This window comes from Engystomops pustulosus, chromosome 1 (assembly GCF_040894005.1).
Source record: "Engystomops pustulosus chromosome 1, aEngPut4.maternal, whole genome shotgun sequence".
Taxonomy (NCBI): Eukaryota; Metazoa; Chordata; class Amphibia; order Anura; family Leptodactylidae; genus Engystomops; species Engystomops pustulosus.
Genome location: NC_092411.1, coordinates 39,864,296 through 39,889,469, shown reverse-complemented (window position 1 = coordinate 39,889,469; position 25,174 = coordinate 39,864,296). Strand labels below are relative to the sequence as shown.

At 40.9% G+C, this 25,174-nt stretch overlaps 1 protein-coding gene across 1 annotated transcript in view; it reads left to right on the top strand.

Annotated features, from left to right (window-relative positions):
• BDP1 (BDP1 general transcription factor IIIB subunit) overlaps positions 1 to 25,174 on the top strand; it is a 41,246-nt gene that overhangs the window by 8,692 nt on the left and 7,380 nt on the right. Inside the window, exons 7-37 of the mRNA XM_072146305.1 lie at positions 59 to 189; positions 282 to 376; positions 1,319 to 1,373; positions 2,002 to 2,139; positions 3,077 to 3,319; positions 4,312 to 4,464; positions 5,489 to 5,660; positions 7,353 to 7,482; positions 7,778 to 7,845; positions 7,937 to 8,075; positions 8,350 to 8,420; positions 8,931 to 9,141; positions 9,331 to 9,482; positions 10,456 to 10,582; positions 11,280 to 11,347; positions 11,547 to 11,754; positions 11,950 to 12,074; positions 12,169 to 12,388; positions 12,871 to 13,007; positions 13,663 to 13,846; positions 14,235 to 14,350; positions 16,029 to 16,182; positions 16,280 to 16,365; positions 16,504 to 16,642; positions 17,623 to 17,843; positions 18,715 to 19,042; positions 19,608 to 19,679; positions 23,564 to 23,597; positions 24,233 to 24,310; positions 24,586 to 24,667; positions 24,830 to 24,953. Coding sequence (XP_072002406.1) covers positions 59 to 189; positions 282 to 376; positions 1,319 to 1,373; positions 2,002 to 2,139; positions 3,077 to 3,319; positions 4,312 to 4,464; positions 5,489 to 5,660; positions 7,353 to 7,482; positions 7,778 to 7,845; positions 7,937 to 8,075; positions 8,350 to 8,420; positions 8,931 to 9,141; positions 9,331 to 9,482; positions 10,456 to 10,582; positions 11,280 to 11,347; positions 11,547 to 11,754; positions 11,950 to 12,074; positions 12,169 to 12,388; positions 12,871 to 13,007; positions 13,663 to 13,846; positions 14,235 to 14,350; positions 16,029 to 16,182; positions 16,280 to 16,365; positions 16,504 to 16,642; positions 17,623 to 17,843; positions 18,715 to 19,042; positions 19,608 to 19,679; positions 23,564 to 23,597; positions 24,233 to 24,310; positions 24,586 to 24,667; positions 24,830 to 24,953 — 4,261 coding nt within the window. The remainder of the gene's footprint in view (positions 1 to 58; positions 190 to 281; positions 377 to 1,318; positions 1,374 to 2,001; positions 2,140 to 3,076; positions 3,320 to 4,311; positions 4,465 to 5,488; positions 5,661 to 7,352; positions 7,483 to 7,777; positions 7,846 to 7,936; positions 8,076 to 8,349; positions 8,421 to 8,930; positions 9,142 to 9,330; positions 9,483 to 10,455; positions 10,583 to 11,279; positions 11,348 to 11,546; positions 11,755 to 11,949; positions 12,075 to 12,168; positions 12,389 to 12,870; positions 13,008 to 13,662; positions 13,847 to 14,234; positions 14,351 to 16,028; positions 16,183 to 16,279; positions 16,366 to 16,503; positions 16,643 to 17,622; positions 17,844 to 18,714; positions 19,043 to 19,607; positions 19,680 to 23,563; positions 23,598 to 24,232; positions 24,311 to 24,585; positions 24,668 to 24,829; positions 24,954 to 25,174) is intronic.

The following is a 25,174-nucleotide window of genomic DNA, read 5'->3' as shown; positions in this document are numbered from 1 at the left end:
TCTATACACTGAACTAAATAATTATAAACCATCTTGTTTTTTCCTTTTTGGATTTTAGTTTAACTGTTGAAGTGTCCAGGAATAAAGCGCCGATTGTTGAAGGAAACGATCCTATATTTGAGCGCGGTTCCACAACAACATATACTAGTTTTCGGAGGAGCTCCTACTCCAAGCCATGGTCCCAAGAAGGTGCGTGTATTACCTAGATCCACCGACGTACTCTCACACCTTGATTCTTGATATAACAAGAAACTTCTGATTGAAATGTTGTTGCCTTTTAGAAACGGATATGTTCTTCTTGGCCATCAGCATGGTGGGAACAGACTTTTCAATGATTGGGCAGCTTTTCCCACACAGGGAGAGAATAGAGATTAAGGTGAGACATCATTTTGTCAATATCCAAAAATGGCAATGCATTTTTAAAGGGAATCTGCCCTGGAGAGCTTTGTAATCATACCGTGTGTGTGTGTTGTTAGTGGCCGCAGAACTGTGAACTTAAAGAATTGGAGCACTCTGGTGTGTGTGATCTCTTCCCTGTACTGATACACAGCCCCCCCCTGCAGGAGCAGCATCTGTGTTACAACGCAGGAATGGGCTGTGCTGCAGCACGGTGGCTTAGTGGTTAGCATTACAGCCTTGAAGCGCTGGGGACCTGGGTTCATGCCCCAGGGTCAACATCTCCAAAGAGTTTGTATGTTCTCTCCTTGTTTGTGTGGGTTTCCTCCGGGTCCTCCGGTTTCTTCTCACACTCCAAAAACATACTGGTAGGTTGATTAGATTGTGAGCCCCATTGGGGACAGGGACCGATTTGGCAAATTCTGTGTAGCGCTGTGTAATCTGTGTGCGCTAAGTGCAATGGAGTGCAAACTCATGGAATAATGCATTTATCATGGTCCTACTGCTACTAGCAACACATAGATCTCTATGGCCAAACCTTAGCAACTTGCATTTGTATGGTCAACACTGTTGACAAATTATTTTTAATTTTGTGACTTATTTTATTGCCACTTTGAGACGCACATAATAATTCAGCGTTTTTGCATCTGTGTTTTTTTTTTTTTTTTTGCTAGATAAAGAGATAGAGCTAGATATATATATATATATATATATATATATATATATATATAATATCTAGCTCTATCTCTATCTATCTTCTCCTGAGGTGGTTTAATCACCCAACACAGCAGAAGCAAAGGGATGGATAGTGCTGAAAGTTTGAAAAATAACGCAAATTGTCACTTATGTCTTATTCTGTCTATTGAACCAAAAACATTGGAAGAAAAAATATTTCATTTTTATTTATTTTTTTTAATTCTAGAACAAATTTAAGAGGGAAGAACGACTGAATGGTTGGAGGATAGACAAGGCATTTAGTAAGTGACTTTCAATAAACTGTAATCTGTTGTGTACATTTGTATAATAAAAGTTACATGTTATATTTATCCTTTGGGTCATTACCAAATATATAGATGGATATCTATTTTTTTTTTTTTTTTTTTTTTTTTTTAAATCTTGTGTTTGGTTTGGAGCCTCCATGTGATGTTCTGGGGCAAGGTTTAGTTTAAAAGGGTTATCCAGTCCACAGGATAGGGTATAACTTGATTATCAGTAGGGGGCTAAGTAATGGAACCCTCAAGGATCTCCAGAATGGTGGTCCTTTTTACCCCATGTGCACCCGGGATGACCAGTGCAGCCAGTTGTACATGCACTGGCTGCTCTGTCCATCCCTAGAAGATGGAGATAGAAGGTTGCGGGGCTTAGCTATCTCCATCAGCTCCATAGGGATGAAAGGAGCAGCCGGCGCATGCACAACTGGCTGCGCTGCTCATCTTGGGTGCAGTGGGGGTACAACGGACCCCTATTATGGTGATCGTTGAGGCCCTATCCTAGTCATGTCCCTTTAAAGATGGTGGCACCAATGTTTCACATCTGAGTATTTACAAATGTAACCATGGGGATTATGATGCAGGTATTTCACCAACTAATCCATTTTGTTACTAGGGGAGAAAAAAGATTTTGACTTTGAATGTTTTGCAAAGCTTCTTGAAAAAGCTCTTGAGGCGGGAAAGAAAAAGAAAGCAAGAGTAAGGCAGCCGCGCAAAACGCATACTAATGCAAAATCACGTAAGAAACAAAAAGGTAAGGGTTTAAGGTTACTCAAATAATTTTTGGGAGTATCTGAGCACAACTGTTCCAGGGCTGCTACCTAACATTGGCTAGTGGCAACCAATCAGTGCTCAGTTTCTTAAAGGGGTTGGTCAATTTACCTCATGTATTTTGTAATGTGTGTGTAGGGGGAAGGATATTAGGTAATTTAATAATATACTTCTATTAATAGTTCTGCTCCGCTCTGTCTCATCAAGAAAGCAGAGCGGAATTATTAATAAATGTATATTGGCAAATTATTTCGAAATTACAACCACATTACAAATAACATGAGGTAAAGTGGCGAACCCCTTTTAATTTGGGCAGTGCTACAACTTGTAGTTCACTTTTTGCATCTGTATTGCAAAGATCTTTTTGAAGCAATCGGATGTTCTCTAAAAAACCATATTCCCCTCATTTTAATATATAACCAGCAGCATTCCTGTATGAATGTGGCCTTCGGGTATGTTTTACATGTGGTGGACATTTCTACAACAAAATATCAGATCTATCTAAATTTAGTTATAGCATCTGATTTTTATGGCATTTGAATTAAATTCTGAATACCCAAGTCTGATTAATAGCACAAACTCGCCCTCCCCACTCCCGTGGTGCCTATTTATATAGATAGTTGGGCAGTGATGCAGCAGTTGCATGCTGAAGCAGACGTGATTACTGTTGATGTAATGTTTTTGTAAACTGAAGCTGCAAAAACCCTTTTAATATTATACAACTTTGTTTTCTGCAATTTAGTTTCGTCTCCCATGGGTAACAGGTGTCTCCTGTAGGTTACTAAGCTTGTAAGCAGGAATTATGTCGGGCTTTCTGTGTTTGCTGCTAGCACCACTTTGTACTTTATGTTGGTTATGTAACATTTTCATGGTCTCCCCCAGTCAATGGACTTGTATATATTATGTTTCCTCTGTCTCAGACCAAGCTTCTGCAGAACAAAGCCTTTGTGATGAGGAATTGTCCTTATTAGAAGAGGACGGAGCAGATGCTGGGACAGCAGAGAAGGAGAACAAGAGATCCCCGGATGTAGATGAATGCTCAGAGGTAGCTGATCCCGTCCCTGCCAAAAAGAAGAGGACGAAGAGGAAGAAAGAGACCGCAAAGGAGCCACAGGAGTCGCAAGATGATGATGTAACAAAGATGTCTAAAAAGAAGTCCAAAAGTGAGATATAAGTCCTTTATTGTTAGTGTGTGTAGTGTACGTACGGAACCCCCCACAAACTAAATAAGCCCCAGACAGTACCTTTTAGAAGACTGTCTACACTCCAGCCTGAAACTAACAGGTGCAGCGCGCAGGCGTTTTGACCTGGACTGTAGTTGACGTAGACCTGAGTGCCTGTACCAGAGTGGCCGTAACGAGGAGATTTAAGTTGGGATTAATATCTGAAAGACATAAAGAGGACAGCAGGAACATGTATAAACCGCAATAGAAACCTTGAAACGCCCTTACAGTCTTCTAAAACAGCGGGCCTCAGCCTTTTTTGCATCTAGGAACTGCATCCAAAAAATATTTTCCTTGGACCGTGTAGGGTAACTACACATGGTCCTGCATAACAAAATGTTTGTGCCTTACAGTTATCCCATAATCCCAAACCATATTATGCTCAGTTTCCTGTAGCTTCTCCCTCTTGATAGTGCCCCCTTCTCTGTGGTCTGTCTTTTATAAGAAGAGGGCTACAGAACAGGGGACATAAGAACCCTTCATCTGTTACCCTCCCCATTTATGCTCCCAACAGCCCAATACCTACCCAACCTGAATTTGGCTGTGAGTAAAAGTCTTTTAGATAAAGATAGATATTTATACAGGCGGTCCCCTACTTAAGGACACCTGACTTGCAGATGACCCCTAGTTAAAGAGGGACCCCTCTCCCCACTGTGACCTCTGGTGACCTCTCTGGATGTTACTATAGTCCCAGAATGCAATAATCAGCTGTAAGGTGTCTGTAATGAAGCTTTATTGACAATCCCTGGTCCAATTATAGCAAACAAATTTGAAACTACAATTGTCACTAGGGCAAAACATTTTTTTTGTCTGGATCTACAATTATAAAATATACAGTTTCGACCTTACATACAAATTCAACTTAAGAACAAACCTATGGAACCCGTCTTCTGTCTTCATCTAAATGGATTTCTCATTATATATGTGTATAGATAAGACCATTGCACTGGAGCCGGATGGTGAACCTGAGCTGCAGCCGGCTGATGGTGATGGAAGTCTTAAAGAGACCCCAGAAAAGAATTTAAGAATACAGACAAATTTACAGAATTACAAAGAATCAGAAATGGAAGATGATGAAAATGATGGTAAATATGCTTTGCTACTACACATACAGATCAGATGCTTTCCTCTGTATTGACCAGCATTGAGATCCCCTCCTCCCTTGTAGTTTGCACCTCCTTGTTTAAAAGTGTGTGCCAGCCTTCACCTCCATCCCATGTAAATGTGTACCTTATAAATAATGTTAATGGTGTATTCTGCTGCAAAAACAAAAGTTGCGGAAAATTTGGAAATGTGCTTATCAAAGTATCTTGCAGACATCACTCTTCACAAATGTCAATTTCAGCTCATCACTTATAGAGACATAGGGGGACATTTACATAAAGTGTCGGTGTCTGCATTGGCTTACCAACCTGCTCTCGGATAGAAGTTACACATTTAATATTGTTGCGCTGTGCAGATACATTTCTGGCGCTGGGACCAAAATCTGTCCTGAGGCAGCAAACATCCTAATGTGAGTGCAATAGCACGGTTTTGTGTCCCTGCTAGTGGTCTACTTTCCGCCAGTTTACAGCGCCCAAAAATGGCTGCGACACTATACTATGTACTCTATGTCCCCCATAGAGTACATTTTAAAGGAAATCTACCATTGAAACCAAGCATCATAAACCCGGGACACTTCCTATATTTGTTATCCACGGCCTCTTTCCTTTTGCAATTTTGCCCCTCCATGCTGCAGATTCCCACCTGTTACACTGTGCAGGAACACTTCCCCCTCCTACTTTATGCTGAAGCTTCCTCTGCTGCAGTGAGATTACATCGAGCAGAGGGAGGGGGGGGGGACAGTGCTGCGGCACCGTGTAACAGTTTGTGAAGCTACAGCATACATGAACTTTGGTACTGTCCCTCATTAGCATAATTATAAAAGTTAAATCTACAAGGAAGGAGGCCATGAATAACTAATGTAGGAGGATTAACACAGCCTCAGTGCATGGATCTACGAGTAAGTGTCACTGGCTTATCATGATGGATTTTGCATATTCATGGAAGACCTATAGCTCCATAACTTTAAATTAATGATTTTTTTTTTCTTTTTAAATCCTCCTAAAGCAGATTTTGATGTAACAGAAGATTTTGAGGTTGAAGATGCCCTTGTGTCTTGTAAAGCTGGGGAAGCTGATATCTCTTCCCAGTCTATTGCTATGACATGCGAAAAGGAAAATTCACTAGTCCTCTTCTCTGAAGAAAGTGACTATCATTCGGGACTTGATGATCTATCAAGGTACATAGAATATGAACTACCATTTGCAAACATATGTGACATTTTTAAGAGGATCTACATCCAATAAAATTCCTTTCGTAGACAATATATCTTGGGTTACTCAGAATAATTGTCCGAAGACTGCACCAAATAATCGAACCACTAGGTGGCTATAGAGTTCTAAACCAGAAGATATTTGATTATTTAACCCTTTCAGGACCTGGCCCTTTTTTGTTTTTTCATTTTCATTTTTTACTCCCCATGATCAAAAATCCATAACTTTTTTATTTTTCCATGTAAAGAACTGTGTGACGGCTTATTTTCTGCGTAACAAATTGCACTTCATAGAGATGGTATTGAATATTCCATGCCGTGTACTAGGAAGCGGGAAAAAAATTCCAAATGCAGTGAAATTGGTAAAAAAACGCATTTGTGCCGCCTTCTTGTGGGCTTGGATCTTACGGATTTCACTGTGCGCCTCAAATGACATGTCTACTCTATTCTTTGGGTCGGTACGATTACGGGGATACCAAATTTGTATAGGTTTTATAATGTTTTCATACATTTAAAAAAATTAAAACCTCCTGTACAAAAATTTTTGGGGGGATTTTGCCATCTTCTGGCGCTAATAACTTTTTTATACTTTGGTGTACTGAGCTGTGGGTGGTGTCGTTTTTTGCGTTTTTTGTTGATGACGTTTACAATGTTATCAATTTTAGGACTGTACGACCTTGTGATCACTTTTTATAGAATTTTTTAATTTTTTTAAATGACAAAAAAAGTGCCATTTTCGAATTTGGGCGCGATTTTCCGTTACGGGATTAAACGCAGTGAAAAACCGTTATCATATTTTGATAGATCGGGCATTTTCGGACGCGGCGATACCTAATGTGTTTATGATTTTTACTGTTTATTTATATTTATATCAGTTCTAGGGAAAGGGGGGTGATTTGAGTTTTTAGGGTTTTTTATTATAATTTTTTTTTTTTTAACTTTTTTTTATTTTTATTTTTAGTACTTTTCAGACTCCCTAGGGTACTTTAACCCTAGGGGGTCTGCACGATCCTTTCATATACTGCCATACTACAGTATGGCAGTATATGGGGATTTTACTCCTCATACATTACAATGTGCTGATAGCACATTGTAATGCATGGGTTAACCAGAAGTAGCCTCGGGTCTTCGCGAGACCCGAGGTTACCATGGCGACGGATCGCCGCTCCCCGATGACGTCACGGGGAGCGGCGATCCTCGAAAAGATGGCGGCGCCCACGCGCCGCCATGCTTTTAAAGCCGCCGGCAGCATTGCCGGCGGCCATCGAGGTGAAAACACCCGCGATCGGTGCTAGCACCGATCGCGGGTGTTACCGGTAAGCCTTTGCTGCAATATGCAGCAAAGACTTACCGGCTATGGAGAGGGCTCAGCGCGTGAGCCCTCTCCATGCACCCGTGGCCGACCCGTGACGTGCTATTACGTCACGGGTCGTGAAAGGGTTAAGACCAATACTGTAATACATAAATAGTTCAAACAACAACAAAACTTCTTCAAGAAGATAAAAAACAATAAAAGATCCTACCTCCCAATATACACATATATATAAAAAGTTTATACATTATTTTATGGTTGAGATTAAAACAATATGTGTATTTAAGCAGTAGTTCCAATAGCCTTTAATAAATTTCTCTGTTTAATTTTTCTTTTTTTTTTTTAAGCTTGCATTTCAGCCTCAATGAGGTGAACAATACTATTTCACAAGCCCCAGATGTGTCTCTGGTGGCCCATAACTTGCCTGGTGAAATAAATGTCGCCCTTGGAGATGCAACAATTCCTGCTTGTGACCAGGTCTGTATTCAGTAATCCTGACTAAGTATCTATTTTATTTCTCACTTGCATGAACCCAGTGTGTGATTGTGAAAAATCGTGAATAGTTGAGATAATTTTCCCGCACTGGTTGGCTTATTCCTGTTTAGTTAAAATCACATTTCCCATTGTAGTTGTCCTTTAGGTAAACTTAGATTCCACCAGTTGTTTGATGGGTTCCTATCATCAACTACTAGCAGGTTGATCCCGCTAGAAAAGGTCTCCACTTATCCATCTGTGATCTGCAGGAACAATGAGGATTCTCCTTCTTTTTCAGGTTGATGCTTCGGATAAAGCTGCAGAAAGCGATGAATGTGGAAAACAGGATTCCAATTCTACAGACAAGTTGGTCAACTTTAAAAATATAAGAAGTATAATAAATTGTTACAGAATTTGTGTTTTTGCGTCTTACTACTACTTTTATGCTACTTTTCAGGCAGAAGATGCCTGTGGGGCGCCGAGCACGTCCTGTTCCAAACTTATCCAGAGCTGCTGTAAAGAAGAAAGTGTCCACCGAAGAGCAAAGCGAAGCAAAACTCCAGGCGGAGTCCAGTGTTGATATAGAAGCGGGAAAGGTATTTTTAAGATACAGCTAAAATACACTATGGTTGGGATTTATCAAGTGCTTGTGCATCATGTGCCAGAACTTGGATGTCCACCACTCATACCATGCCGGATATACATGAGACAATCAAACAGCGCCTTAACATGCGCTAGGAATTGGGGAAATAGTATTCCAGTACAAACCTTCATAAACCCCCCCTCCCCCCTTATGTATCTACTTACTATACCAGTGTGTATTGTGTGTACTGGATTAATGTGTTTCTAAAATTCCATTTTTATTTACAGAGTGGTAAAGAAAGATTACAAGAAAACAATCTTATTCTGGACCAACAGGGACAAGGAGATGAATCTGCAAAGTAAAAGCACAATAAATGCATAACAATGTATAATTCTACAGTCTTAATATGGTTTAGACACAGACTCTGCAACCAGTAGGGCCTAACTTGCTGATTGGTAGGGATCTCAGTGATGCGATCCCTACATTTCGATAGAACGGGAGGTCTGACTGGGTCCGAGGTACCTCTGTCTAATCCCTTGTCGCTCCCTGAGATGAAGGAAGCAGACGGCTGTGCATGTCCGTTCTGCTCCATTCATCTCCAGAGATTGCCGAGCCCTGCATTCTAGTGGACCTCAGATTTTGTGTTTCCATTTTTTACCCCCTTCCAAAATTTTTATTAAGCCCTCATATGCCTTTTACTTGTTAATCTGTTATGGCATGCACCTTATGGGGTAACCTTTATAACCTTTATACGCTGTGTCTCGCTGAATAAATGCTCATGGTCCGGTAGTGGTGCTCCAGTTGTATTAGAGTTTAGATTCTGAAATTTTGGCTTTTTCTAATTAACGGTTTGTTTATTGAACACCAGAGATGAAGAAGATTCCTCTACTCCACACAATGGACAAAAGGAAAGTTCTCTCAAGCCTATGTTACCAGGAAGAGGAAGGTTTCAGAGACCGAAACCCAACTTACCGGGGAGGACATTAACCAGAAGAGAGAAATCTGATGTTACTGGTGCAAAGGACGTCCCAATGGAAGAAACTGGAATTTCTAATGTACAGAAAGAAGATACTGAAAATGTAAGGAATAATAAGGAATAATGCTCCTAGGTTAGGCTGTTTGTATTAGATCAGTCCGGGTAAAACTGCCGGCTTTCCAGGTCTTGCTGAAATTCTCAGATTAGCCTATAGGTCACCAGCACAGCCTAATCCTTATAGAATTGTAGTTCTTATTAAAGTTTGATATAATGTATGTAATTTTCTTTTTAGCTCATCACAGCAGAAACTACTGTTTCCTCAACAGTTGATGAGCAAAGACAAGAACCCGGTGCTATAAATGGAGATACAGGTGCAGAGTCTGAGCTGTCACAAGTTGAGGCATCATCTACTGAACAACAAGACTGTGAGATAGGAGATGCAGGGTAAGAATTTGTAGACAAACTGGTCACATCAACATTTACAGAGAACCTGTCAGGTCAATTTGGAACCTTAAAGGGAACCTACCACCACGAAACTACCTATAAAGGTAGATCGGGTGGTAGGTGGATCAATAGGATGTAAGGATAGCCCTTTTAAGGGCTAATCCTCACGTCCCCGCAATGATTTGTAAACTTTTATTGCCCCAATATTAAAATTTTCTTATGTGGCTACTGGGGCGTGGAGTAGCCGCACGCCGAAGATTTTTGGTAGGAGGAGAAAAGAGGCTACCGGGGCGTGGAGTAGCCACCTCGTGTAACCTCAGATGCGGCTACTCCACTCCCCAGTAGCCGCATAAGAAAATTTTAATATTGGGGCAATAAAAGTTTTCAAATCATTGTGGGGACGTGAGGATTAGCCCTTAAAAGGGCTATCCTCACGTCCTATTGATCCACCTACCACCCGATCTACCTTTATAGGTAGTTTTGTGGTGGTAGGTTCCCTTTAAATTAACTACAGGTCCGTATTGACCTGTTATTTAGGGTTCCATCTACACCTGTGTGACGTCTGACCGTGTTCTTGATTAAAAGAAAAACCAATGCAGACTCGCATCTGAATATCCTGCGCCGCCTCCTGCATTGAGTGAAGCTAACAGAATGCCCCGGCTTCACCTTGCATGCGTGTACTGTGCTGGCTTCACTTGTAGCAATGTGCAGTTGCTGGTAGCTGTGGACAAAGGTACAGGTTGATGTAGGACACTAAACCAATGCACATGGGAGTGTTTTTAGTGTCCCAAATCCCACTTTCATGTCTACATGAGATGGGTTGAACCTAGATGCCAGCTTTGTCACCCTATGTGTGTGGTATTATGTGTGTGGCCACTAGTTGGCTCCATCTGCTGTATGTAATGGGTGTAGCAGGTGAGGCATGTAAATCATAGTAGTAGTTTATTTAAAAGATTTTTATTTTCTTCTACAGTAAAGAGAAACCTTCCCTTCCCATGAGAGGGCGTCTGAGACCAAAGCCTAACCTAACGAGAGCAGCAGCGAAGAACAAGTCTTCTGATACAGAACAAGACAGCAAACAGCCACAAAGCTCTAGTCAGGTGTGTGGAGTTGTTTATATAGAAGATATGTTGTTTTAGCTTTACAATAAACCCTGACAGTGATGTGATTTTCTTAAACCTATCCATAATACGTGACCTATTTCTGTCTCACATTCGGGACTTGCATGTGCCTTTAAAACAGGGTTTCCATGACCCGGCTGCTAATATGGGAGTCTATAGGATTTCCATGTGGCACCTCATAGTTTTTCTTTTTATTCAGGATATAGGGCTCTCATCTTCCAAACGTTAGTAGCATACCCTATGAATGTACCATAAACGTGTGAGATGGGAATACTACTTAAATGGGACCGGATAACAGAAACCCTGTTTCGGTCTTCTCTCCTCCACACTCATCCAGCTCCCTCCCCCCTTCCTGTCATGTGCGATAAGCAGGCAGGAGGGGAGGAGAGGAAGAATGCATGAGGAGACTGATGCAAAAGGGCTGGTGCAACTCTCTCCCCCCTCCCCCTGGACTACCCACACACTGCTGGCAGGGAGCCAGGTAATGTGAAATAAAGCTTTATAAGATACTGAAATGATGCAGAATGCTGACAAAGGCATTTTTACAATCTGCATAGGCTATTGAAACCTGTCACTTGCTTACAGTGACATCCCTGGTGATGCTTTAAAGTTTAATTACGCTTATAGTATAGCTATAAGTGGATCTACATAGATCACTCTTTATACTTTATCTCAGGTTTCAGATGCTTGTACAAAGCCACTGTCTACTGCAGCTGACAAAGACCAGGAAAAAGCAGAGGAGAGGTAAACATGAACAAATCACTTTGACGTCCTATTCCGAGAAATTGGACTTGTGCACAATACCTGATTTCACAGTATTTTATACCCACAAAGGAACCCATTTACAGACTGGATGTGCTTAATTTTCCTCCTCTTCCCTGCTCCTCCATTAGCAGCTTTATCTGAATTTATCTTAAGTTTTGCTTATGTTTTATACATTTAGGACAGAATCCTGGTCGGGCTCTAAGGATGAAGGTGGAAAATCCCCCATAAAACCTGCAGCTTTAGGACGGGGCCGGTTACAGAGACCAAAACCCAATCTGACTAAAGCATCCGCTAAGAAAGAGGCATCTGATGACAAGCGGGAATCTTCAGGACAGGGTGATGGAGGGGCCGAGGAAGATGCTGGCAGAGACTACGGCTGTGGAGAAGTAGGTGCAGCCGCTCTTCTTTATAGCCTGTGCATGAGTATTTTTCACTTATCTTCTTTTCCCTCAATAATGGATTTTAGCAGCGCTATTTACATACCTGAGTAGTTTTTACATTTTTCTCTGCATTTGTCATTTTTAATAAGTCAACTGTCTGCAATATCCCTGCAAGGTAATAAGCAGTCGTTACTTTTACAGGAAGAAACCCTAGCGTCGGTGAATAATGGCTCTGGATCGTCTGAAAATTCTTGTAATTCTGACATTGCTTTGTGTCCTTCATCCTCAAAAGTGACGCAAGACAGCAGTGTGAATCGGGATCACTTGTAAGTGCCTCTGGATAATGTCCTATAGGTTGCTTCATATATTTGTGATGGAAGTCAATGTTCTATATTTGTGTTTTCTTTTATTATACTTTAGATCTGAGGCATCGGGCACTCTAGAAACCTGTCCTAAATCTCCCAGTAAAACTACACAGCTTCCTCCCGGACGGTTGCCTAAACCAAAGCCAAATCTCTCTAGAGCCTCTAGGCGAAAAGGAGAATTCACTACGAAAGATGATGAAAGCTTTCAGGCTGCTTCTGGGACGGTGGAGAAGAAATCAAGTGATGATCTAAATTCATCATCTTGTGTGGAAAATGTAAGTACAGTTCTTGCAAATAAAATGTTATGTTTTCATCTGCGCGGAGCGTGAATCAAGTGTACTACCATTCCAGGTTTCTTCAAGGGGAGGTTACATCGGAAATCGTAACTCTGTGTAATACCAGGTCACTTACTCTCTGAATATGCTTTGTACGGATCAAACAATTGGGCCTTGTGCAAGACAAAATCAGGCTCCTATCTGTCTGCCGTGGGCAAGACGGAGGAGAGAATTGGGATGTTTTACTGTTTTGGTTTTTGTGCAACAGTGTTTCTTTAAAAAGTGTTAAACCACAATAAAAATGTTTTGATTAAAAAAAAAAAAAAAAAAAAACGAGCCTGCAGGGTAGAAAATCGGTGAAATCTGCAAGTCATGTGATGGTGTAATTCCTCATTCACACCAACAACTTATTTGTAAAATGTCTTTAGATGACCTGCATGTCCTCACGTTGGTTTTTTTTTTTTTTTTACTTTTTCTTTTAGATACCTGTGAATGAGACAGAAACCACCGCCCCCTCGCTTTCTAACAGTAATAAAGGAAGTTCAGTTGCAGAAGATTCTGTTTCTCCACAAAAACCTGACAGTGAAACCTCCTCACCTGTGGATTGCACAACTGTCCAGTAGGTTTTGTGTCCTTTTTCCTTGGGTCCCTGTATATCCGCTAGTATGGTTGAATTTTACAGCTAACATGTGCTTTAATGTAACTTAGTCTTGCTCAGTCAGCTACTGTTTTGTGAACCGTTTAATTGCTAAAAATAAAGTTAAGAAGTAGTGGCTAGAATTCTAGACTATTACATTTTTTACAAAAAAATATATTTTTTAAACAGTTTATGGATTACTAATTCCATCAGAAGATTTTATGGGACTTCGTTCTACTGAACAAATAAGGAGGTTGTCCCACAAATCTCAATGATCTTTAAAGAGTAGTCTTTTTATCCCCCTGTAAAAATGAAGGTCAATACAGATGGGAACCATCTCCTGAAAATTGATTAATAAATTGAATTATACTTAATGGGTTTTCTGCTTTGCAGTGTGCCCTCCCCTCTTTTGCACCATCTGTTTAGCGAAGTTACTATGAGACTGTCATACACATATGACAGACACGGTAACGACCAGTTGTCTGTCTATTCATGATGAGAATTGGGTCTAACAACACGACTTAAAGTCATGAGAGAAGCTCAGAATTTTTAGGGGAAATGCAGGGCAGACCATTGTTACACACGTTTGTTAAAAGTAAATTGGAATCTAATGGAGATGATTGTTCTAACTTTTTAGGACTGATAAAGAGAGCAGGGCATCTGATGACGAGAAAAAGACATCGAGACCGATTTTAACAAGAGGCAGATTCCAAAGACCAAAGCCGAATTTAACCAAGTCCTCTACAAGATCATCTGTGACTCCTCCAGCAGTATCTGCTGCACCGGAAGAGAAGAGGCTGGGTACAACAACCTCCGACAATGTAAGAAAGCTGTCGCCAATGAAAAGTGATTTAAGATGGTTAAGTAATCCTGCTCAGAGGTCCTAGTAAAGTAATTAATGCTCCAGGGTTGTTTCCTATCGTCTTGTAAGATGAGGGATGTGCTTGGAAATATAACATTGATTGATAGGGCCTAACTTTACTTTGTGGGAAAACCCTTTTAATGAAAGTTCTCACCAAAATCTGCATATGTTATGAGGATTTTGCTGCTGATTGCACATTTTAATATTTCTACATGGCAAAGTCCATTGAGCTAATAGGTGGCAGATCTGTGACTGTATGAGCGCGCTGCAGTGATTGCATTTTTTAACAACCTACATTCTTCTTTAAAGCGAAACATGTCAATTCTTTTCTTTTTGAATGATTTTAGAATGGGCAGAATATTTCCATGGATGGGAAGGTGCCATCTCATGAAAACCCTGAGATAAAATCATCACCAGTAGAAGACACGTGTGACAAAGTTGCTGCTGTGGAAACACTTGCACAGTAAGTTTCTCCGATTTCCTTGGTTAACATGAAAAGATGCAAGTCTGCCACAACAGTGACTGATTGTCCTGAGAATAGTTTATTTTGCAGTGGTCTGGGGGCTGAAATATTGTCACAAGCTCCCAGATCCCCTACAAGTCAAAACACCTTTCCGTAGGACACTCTATAATCATTACATAAATGCTTGTTCTGTATAATAGGATGGTGTTGTTCCCTACCAACAAGACATTGTCATGGCTGCAATGTTAAAAATCGGTAACATTTTATATGCAACTCAAGTCATGGGAGTCCAATCATATTACGTCAGTCCTATATATTAAATTTTACTTGCACTGCCCTTCCACCATGTTCCTGATTGACAGGTCTCTCTGCTAGGACATGCTGCTGTCTGGAACATTGAGAGAGGGCTCTGATACATCATTGAGGGCTTTGTGTCACGTATCCAGGCTGATGTCATCTAGGGTCCTTTATGCAGTAGCATTTACACCGTCTACCACTTGCATGCATCTAAGGACTTCTACTCCTACCCATCCTCCATGGAGGCTTCTGTGATTTCATGTGATTGAATACTTGCATGGACTAGACGTTGCGAATGTAACTGGGTAAAGGACCTTAGATGACATCACCCTGGTCACGTGATTTGAAGTGCTCAAAAGAGGCATGGGGAGGAATAGATGGGAGGTGACCTCAGAGGGTTCTTATAAAATGGTGATCTCTTGCAGTCTAAGAGAGTACTTTATCTGACTGCCCCTGCCACTTACTAGGAATATTTGTAGTGCCCGTACACCCCATATCAGTGATGGCGAACCTTTTAGCAGCCGAGTACCCAAACTGCAACCCAAAACACCCTTATTTATTTTGAGGTGCCAACCAAAAATTAAAGCAGTAACTTATTGCTCCCTGTTCTACAACAACTTTCAATCATATTGGTCGCCTGAAGACAGCAACACAGTAGAAAGAAAGATGGAAAATTTGCATCATTTTAGCTTCTTTCCAGTGTCCCTCTGTACACAGAATCGTGGGGCCAGCAGGAGGTCCTCCAAAGATAATTCGCCACTGTTTACTCATTCTCCCTCTTCTTACAGCCCCAAGTAGCGAAGTATCAAAATATGTCTGAAAGCAGCATCTTTTAAGTGGCTTACAACTGAAGGAAGATTCTTTGAGTCCTGTCTGGTGTGCTGGGGCAATGGCCCAGGTGCCCACAGAAAGGGCTCTGAGTGCCGCCTCTGGCACCAGTGCCATAGGTTCGCCACCACTGCCCTATATGGATTACAAAAGGGGAAAATAGCCGGTGAGCTTGCTTAAAGGTAATTTGCCAGGATGAAGGGCTTTATGCAAATGAGCCTGAAGGGCTCCAGGCTCCATAGGAGCCTAGAGCCCCTCAGAGTCATTTGCATACATTCTTTCATCCTAGTTGTAGATGCCCTTTGATGTTGGCAAGTATGGTGTGACATAAAACTTGATGGGTCCACAAGCTTATATAATTTAATATCTTGTTTGATGGATATATCAAATGAGATCTTAATAGGCCCTGTAGGACTGTATCAAAGCTAGGCTCCTGGTAGTGCTGAGGTGTAACTCAGAACATTATGATTCCCTCCACCTCCAAAATCAAGGATTTTCAGTCTATGTGTAAGTATCACCTTTTTATCTTGCGGATGTCTTCTTTTTTTTTTAGACCACACAAAGCCACAAGTGATACAGAAGGGGCTGACGCAGGTTCTGTAAAACCCATCCGCAACAGATTTTCAAAACCCAGTCCGAATATTGGCCGAGCAGCTGTAAGGAAGGAAACCTCAACTACAGAGTGTAAAACTTTGCTTCCAGAGAAGGTCAGAGTCTACATACAATTCTGTTATTGTACAGAGGAAAGCGGCCAGATGATCCATAGATTCCTATATACATTATAACATTTGGTGTTTTTAACAGGTTGAAGAAACGTCAAAAGAGCTGACCGATGTGGAGGATGTGCCTGATACATCTACTGCTGATCATGGCTGTAAAGATACTGGACAGTAAGTAGAAGATCTGCTCTTTTACCATTTGAAAGGAATGGAAGGAAGAGAGGGTTTATTCATCAATACAGTTATATGATTTGCAGATTAATTTTGTTTTTGGTTTTTAACCATTTTCCCCTGATTTTATTCACTTAGCTCCATTGAAGAGAAATCTGCAGCTATTAAGCCGGTGCAGCTGAAACGTGGCAGACTAGTCAGGCCGGTCCCAAACCTTGTGAAAGCAATGACCTCGAGCCCCATGCCGAGCAAAGTGAATCTAGGCACCTTACGTAAAGTAAATACTCTTATTATCTAATCTTGACTTCATTAGTTAATGCTTAATACTATTAATTGGAAAAGACTGTACCCGATTGTAAAGTTACTACAAATCAAATAGATTGGAAATAAGATGGGTCTTACCAGTATGACCTCCTGGATGGTGCGCAGATTGGCACTCGGAGACTGGGATGGAGTAGAGGCAGTACCCAGGGCAGGCGGTGCAGGTAATAGGATGGTGGTGTACCCTGCCAATTATATGATTCCTGCCCTGAAAAGGTCAGTCCCGGAGATTATCCCGCACCATTCTTCCTTGTTTAAACTCAAAAAGGGCATTATCAGAGGGAAACTTTACACTTTGTGTAGGGCTACATGCATAGTCGGCCAGGTTCTGGATCCATGCAAGGGAAGGGGAATACCTATAAGTGGAATAGCTCACCCTATGGCTTCTTGCTGTTGATGGCCCGCTGGTGTTCACACAGGTAGTCATCAAAGTTATCACCTATCCGTAATTCCTGATACTGTCATAGAATTTAATGTTGCAACAGGGCCCATACTTATCATTAGTGAGAACAGAACTCCTATTGCTGATCCGTTCTCATGAGCGGCGGGATCCCAGCAGTCAGGCCTCCACCGATCGTTATCCTCAATCAACATATAGCCATCTTGTTTTCAATGTATAGAACCATTTATCTAACTTGTAAAATGTGAAAAAATTTGTTTTGTAAGCGAAGACCCCATCAAACTCTGAAACAGCGCAGTATGTGGTATATGTACTGTTATGCTTGGTAATTCTAAAATCTACTGAAATGTATACGCCCCCTATATACAGGAGCTTTTAGTGTACTTGGGGGCGCTTTCCCTTGTATGTACATACGGGCACAAGCTTATACGTTGTAATGATGTCTGCAGACTTGTTGGTTCAGATTATTTATCTGGAAAAATTTCGGAAGAGTTCTGGATAAGACGATATGAATAATCATTCTCTCTTTTCGTTAGAAGGATACAGATAATGTCCTGGCTAACACCTCGCCCATTAGCAAAAGAAAGGCCTCAGATTTTGGCACTTGTGTATCTCCCAAGAGATCTTGTCCCCCTGGCTCACCCCAGAAGCCATCACGTTTATCAGAATCTGAAGTGGACCCGGCTACATTGAACAGTGAAGCTCCGAGCAGCAGTCCTTCTAGCAGTGTGCAGGAGGCTGCTACCCAGCGCTCCAGGTAAGTGACAACATATCTGCGTGGTATTGGATTTCTTTCCAGTTATTTACTCTCAAAATAGTTCTTTTATTTTTCTTAGCATAGAAAGTTTAAGGAGTGTTCCCATTTAGAGGGCACAGAAGTGCCAGATACCAGAGCACTGTGCTCAGCAATTTCCAACTTTACCATACTATTAAATGGAGAGGCATGACACAAACTCCCCCTGCCGCTGCACCTATTCGTGAAAATCCCTATTCTCTGAATTGTTGGGGGCCCTGTTCTTGTGATCTGTGGGGCTCCCAGCAGTTGCATCCTGACCAAGAAACTTAAAAACTTGGTAAGTGGTGTATTTCTATGCTATAAATTCGGAATTGTAGTATCATTCACAGAAGTCTAGGAGATTTAGGAACTAGGAACTTTATATTTTATCATTGTAACCCCAGCTAGAATTTTTTGGGTCTCTGTGACAATTGGATTTTTAAAATTTTGGATTGTCGTAAAAACCAGGATAAACAATAAAGCTTAATTGCAGACGCCATTGATAACTGTTACAACTGATTATTGTAGCCTGGGGCTAAAGTACAGTAAATTACCAACATCCAGAGGTCTGTTTGTAACTAGGGGTCGTCTGTACGTCGGGTGTTCTTAAGTAGGAGACCACCTGTATCTCCACCAATTTCGTAGACTGTTCTTGTGATTGGAGGTTGCCCCAGTAGATGTACCCCCACAATCAGATTGTACCCCCCTCTCTTGTGGATTGGGGATATCAATCAAGTTTGGTACAACCCCTTTTAAAAGTGTCTCTAATGATTTCTTGTCAGTAAGTTGTGTACATCATAGTGTCTACATGTGCTGTGTGAATACTAAATTTACATCTCACTTCATGTAAAAGATTTGGAAGATCTCTGAGAAAACTGTCTACAGAACCATCTGCGTCACCCAAATCTGAGAATTCATCGGAAAAAATTCCCCGGGTTGTGAAATCCACCACATCCAAAGCTTCAAAGCTGATGTCCAGCAAGAATAAAGGGAAAACCCCCCTGGTGAAGATCAGGGCCACACAGCCGGAGGACGAGGATGAGGACGATGCAGATCTGGGGTTTGAAGAGGAGGATTATGATCTTGCCCCAGATGTGCAGAACCAGGCTCCAGTCTTTATTCCCTTTAGTTTAAGATCCCCTAAGCCTGTGGCTGCTGAGATTGAGGAGACTGTGGAAGAGGTACGGATTCTGTGTCTGATACTCGAAATGTTTAGCAAATTCCCCTTTGCATAATTACAAAAGATAACATGTTTTTTGTTTGCTGTAAATGGGGTTGTCCCTAGATTTCGAGATATCCTTTGGCTAGGGGAAAACAAGCTGAGCCCTCAGGTCTGTCTGCTGGGATCCCCTCCGATCAAGAGAACGGAACCTGCAGCTATCCGAAGAACAGGGGTCACGTTCTCATTGTTGGGTGCAGTGTCCGGTCCCTCTGGCTCTTTTAAATTGTATTGGAGTTTCGGAAATAGTTGGGCACTGCACTCAGCATTTAAAGAGTACAGAAGTGCCATATACCAGAGCACTGTGCTCAGCAATTTCCAACTTTACCATACTATTAAATGGAGCGGCATGACACAAACTCCCCCTGCCGCTGCACCTTAGTGAAAATCTCTATTCTCTGAATTGTTGGGGGCCCTGTTCTTGTGATCTGTGGGGGTCCCAGCTGTTGCATCCTGACCAATAAACTTAAACTTGGTAAATGGTGTATTTCTGTGCTATAAATTCGGAATTGTTGTATCATTCACAGCTTGAAATACCAGTGGATGTTGTGGATTTGCCAAATGGCACAAACCAGGATTTAGGAAGAAATCTTCAAGATGTAAGTATACAAGGACTGACACCTGCATAAGCAATGATTATCCATCTTTAAATATTTACTAAAATAACAATAATTAAATAAATTATACAATATAAATTATATATTAAATATTAAGCAACTTAACCCCTTAAGAACCAGACCAGGTTCGTTTTCTGAGTTCCCATTTTTCACTTTCTGACTTTTAAAAATCTTATTTTGTACTTTATTTTTCTGCAGTGTCAGGGCTTGCTTTCTGTGTAACAAATTGTACTTCCTAGTAACAGGGAAGCTTAACCCCTTAACGACTTGGCCTTTTTTAGTTTTTTCACTTCCATTTTTCACTTCCCACCTTCAAAAATCTATAACTTTTTTATTTTTCCACATAAAGAGCTCTGTTATGGCTTATTTTCTGCGTAACAAATTGCACTTCATAGTGATGGTATTTAATATTCCATGGCGCGTACTGGGAAGCGGGAAAAAAATTCCAAATGCAGTGAAAATGGTGAAAAAACACATTTGCAACGTTTTCTTGTGGGCTTGGATTTTACAGCTTTCACTGTGCGCCCCAAATGACAGGTCTACTTTATTCTTTGGGTTGTTACGATTATGTGGATACCAAATTTGTATAGGTTTTATAATGTTTTCATACATTTAAAAAAAATTTAAAACTCCTGTACAAAATTTTTTATTTTTATTTTACCAACTTCTGGCGGCAATAACTTTCATACTTTGGTGTAAGGAGCTGTGGGTGGTATCATTTTTTGCGACTTTTGATGGCGTTTTCATTGCTATCATTTTTAGGACTGTGCGACCTTTTGATCACTTTTTGTTAATTTTTTTTTTATTTTCCAAAATGGCAAAAAAAATGTCATTTTTGACTTTGGACGCTATTTTCGGTATGGGATTAAACGCAGTGAAAAACCGTTGTTATATTTTGATAGATCGGGCATTTTCGGACGCGGCGATACCTAATGTGTTTATGATTTTTACTGTTTATTAATATTAATATCAGTACTAGGGAAAGGGGGGTGATTTGAATTTTTAGGGTTTTTTTAATAATTTTTTTTTTTTTTTACTTTTACTATTTTTCAGACTCCCTAGGGTACTTTAACCCTAGGTTGTCTGATCGATCCTACCATATACTGCCATACTGCAATATGGCAGTATATGGGGATTTTACTCCTCATTCATTACAATGTGCTGATAGCACATTGTAATGAATGGGTTAAAACGAGGCTTTGGGCCTTCATGAGACCCGAAGCTGTCATGGCAACGGATCAACGATCCCCGTGACGTCATCGGGGAGCGGCAATCCGCGGCAAGATGCGGCGCCATCTTTTTGGAGGCTCCGGCGGCGATGGCCGTGAAAGCACCCGCGATCGGTGCTAGCACCGATCGCGGGTGTTACCGGTAAGCCTTTGCTGCAATACGCAGCAAAGACTTACCGGCTATGGAGAGGGCTCAGCCCGCGAGCCCTCTCCATGCATCAGGACCCGGCGCGCGCCGTACTAGTACGGGAAGGGGTTAAAAATGAGATGAAATTGTATTTAAAAAAAAAAATACATTTGCGCCATATTCCTGTGGACACTGTTTTAATAGATTTTTTTTTTAAAAATTGTCAAGTAGCTAAATTTTAAAAGAATTAATAAAATCCCCTAATCCGACCATAGTCTGGCACTTGTTATGTCCACACTATGCAGAATTATATGACAATGACAGTGAGAGTCCTGAATACTATGAGCAATATTTGCCAGTAAATTGGGAATCTTGCTGTCAATCACTGCGTGTGGGCGAATCACAACTTTATTCTGCCCGCACAGTCGCTGACCGTGAGCGTCCTGATAACCTCGTCCACTCACTCTCACTGTGGCTCCTGGGAGTATATAGAGTGGATCTTAAAGGACACCTGTCATCAGGTCTGTGTCATTTGTCCTGTCACCTCTACCTGTTGGAGCAGCTCACAAGGATCCCATCCCAGCCTTTATCTAGTTATTTCTTACATTATTCATTGTAAAATCATCTATTTTTTATCATGTAAATGAGGCTTGTCACATAGTCAGAGGCAGTGATGTCACCCCTGTTACCCCTCCCCTCTCCTCCCCCTGCGCATGTCTGTGTGTAATGTATAGTAAAGCATTGCTAGTGTGTGTGCTGCATCTGCTGACATGCTGCATCCTCCTAATATACAGGTGAGAGACACAGACATCAGCTACACATGAATCTGACATGTTCTGCTGTAACATGGCTGCCTGGAGCTGTTGTATCTCTCCTATACACACACACAGGCTGCAGGGGGCGTGGCCACCAGCACCAGGAAGCACATCATTATACAGCCTCACATCATTATACAGGCTGTCAGTCAAGCACTGGGGGTGTGGCTGTGCCTCCCACTCATGAATAGAGTGGACAGCTTGAATATGCTAATGCTTCATTGGACATTTCACAGGTCATTTGCATACAGCTTTAGGACCTCATTGCTTAGGTTTACAGGCATGTAGAGGGACAATGAAGGGATAGAGGCAATGCTCTCTAATGGCAGTTTATGAAAATATATTTAGTTTAGGGGGTTATTTTGCATGACGGGTTCTCTTTAAGGGTAAGAAGAATAATTAAAGGAGATCTGTTGCCAGGATGAAGTATTGTAAGCCATGCACACTTACCTGCTGGTGTGTGCCCCCTCTGATAGGATCCACTCTTTTTTTTTTATGCCCTTGTTTTTATAAAACAAGGTTCTAAAAATTATGCAAATGAGCCAGAGGGGCTCCAGATTTAATTGATGCCAGAGCCCTGAGGTTCATTTCCATAATTTTTAAAGCAGTTTTAAAAAAAAAAATCAAGGACATAAGAAGCTGAGAGAAGAGCAGATCCTGCTGGGGGGGAACACCAGTATGTAAGTAGGGAAATTGTAGTGCCAGGGCATATAACCAGACACACACACAACATTTACACAGTACTACAAATAAAGACAATATAAACATGAACCAGTCAACATCTGCAAGTAACTTATTATACAATGTAACTGCCACAGGAAAGAAGGATTATCTCTGCGCTCTCTCGATTGCTAAAGCTTCTTTGTTTTCCCTGACTTCAGGGAAAATAATGGATTTTGGGGGTTTTCATGAATTACTTAATTATCACCATGTTCGCTCTAAGACTACACAGAATCTATCAAGTTCCACTTCCATTGTTATTTGAGCTATTAAATCTGAGCGCAAGATTTGAATATTAAATCTCGCCCTCAGTCCGAATCAGTCGGATCGTCCGAAGGCCCGTCCACTTTTTTTTTTTTTTTTGACGTATGAAAACCGTTGCCAATCCGCCAAAATCCCATCGCGTGCAAAACAATCCCCTTCTAAATAGCTGTCACAGTGGCGCAAATCCAAAATCTGACGAAGGTGCGATCCGCAGAACCCTTAGTAAATAAGCCCCATTGTTTTGATTTTTGAAAATATATCAAACCACAATAAAACCTATATAAATTATTTTTATATATTGGTATCCCTGTGATCGTACCCAACCAAAGAATAGAGTAGACGTATCATTTGGAGCTCACGGTGAAGGTTGTAAAAACTGAGCCCACAAGAAAGTGACGCACTTGCGATTTTTGCCAATTTCACCACATTTGTAATTTTTTTTTCTCAGTACATGGCATGAAATAATAATAAATAACCAGTTACGCAGAAAATAAGCCCTCACACAGTTCTGTACATATAGAAAAACACTGTGACACGAAGGCGTGCAGCAGTCCCTGGTTTATCGTGCATAATTTTGATGGTAGATTTTTTGCCATTTATAGTAAATCTGCCTGCGGTTTACAGTGGGATTTTTAGGATGAGTAGGGAGTACAAAGGTATTACAATATTAATTACTAATCTAAATCTGAAATATTATTATTTTATACCTAGGCTACGGATCCTCAGTATGTAGAGAATAATAAAGGTAAATGTTAACCTGTTTCCGTTATTAATGTTGGATGACTTTTCTTGGCTTCTTTTATTTATACTTTTTACTGTGTATTTATTCGCCTTTCAACATACTTTTTGTTATCTGTAGTCTAGATTTTTTTGTATCCGAAAGACAAGTTTCTGGACGTTATGTGAGTGGAAATCTTTACCAAAGCTTTCCTCTCTCTGCAGTTTCTATCTGTAGATTTGCAGTGCTTGTTAGGGACCTACCTTAGTGAGTGTTAAGAACCTTGCAGCTTACGTGTTGATACTGATGCCCTCATTTGAGTATATACACTAATGGCATCAAGTGTTACTCTTAGGATGCCATTGTATACCGCATGGTATAATAATTTTTTATACTCTTTGGCTCCTTCGGGCTAATTCTATCCTTGTTGTACACAGCATTTAGCTATGGAGAATTTTTGGGTACACTAAATGTAATACGTTTTTATCAACACTTTTTAGCTGCTTATTTTGATTTATCATGTTTGTTGTCTCCCCCCCTGGGGTTATGATTGGAAATTTGACTCTCAGATGATAATTATACAAGGCGCCATGAGCTGATTGTATAGACGTTGATGAGATATTTGTATCTCTGATCTATTTGTGTGATACATGCTTTTACAGAACAACGTGATGGAAGTGCAGAAGCAGCAATGACCCTCATATCAATGGGCCGTCCTGTCTACAAGCCTGAGGATACAGGTATGTGCTATTGTCTGTGTGCTCAGCAGTGATATAATCGGATCTCGGAGAGGCCCATTCCTTCCGGGCAATTTAATGGAAACCTGCTCGGGTATCTCAGGCTCTAAGCTAGTGAATGGGAGAACGAGAGATATGTCCTTATCAAACAAATGCACAATAATATTTGTATAAATTTACCACCGATTCCCCGACTCGATATCGATAGTCGGTTTTGAATAATATACTACCAGAGGATTTTCTGTATATGACCTTCTGCAAACCTATTTTCTTACTAGGAGAGTTTTCGGGTCCCGATCAGTGTACAGAAACTGGGAGACAGGAACAGGCCATAAGTTGCCATGATGGGGAGGATAACAGGTAAAATCCACTGTCCAGACCTCCTCATATTATAAAGAGCAGCAAAACATTAGATCCAAGGTCGGAAATGTTTTGTGTATGTCTGTCGCATATATAAATGTCTTTACCTATTTTATCATATTCTCTTTTATATCTTTGTTTTTTTTTTTCTACTTTTTGTAGAATAGTTGAAGATCCTCCCAATATAGGAAACCAAACCCAATCACATGGCATTGATACAGACTTTGGTTCAGCAGAAATTTTATCAAATCCACTTAATGACAACTTGGTGTTTCCAATAGAGCAGGTATGAGTGTGGATAGATACTTTTTTATGTTTTTAATTTATTTATTATTCAAATAGTATATTTTACAAAGTATACTCAAATAAATGTCTATACCCGAAACCCAGCTCAGTCCTATAGTGTATCTGCAGTCATTGAAGTGAATCTGTGCACCTGCCATACATCAGTCACACCATGTTGGCTCCTATTAACAGGATAGGGGCTAACTTGCTGATCGGGGGCAG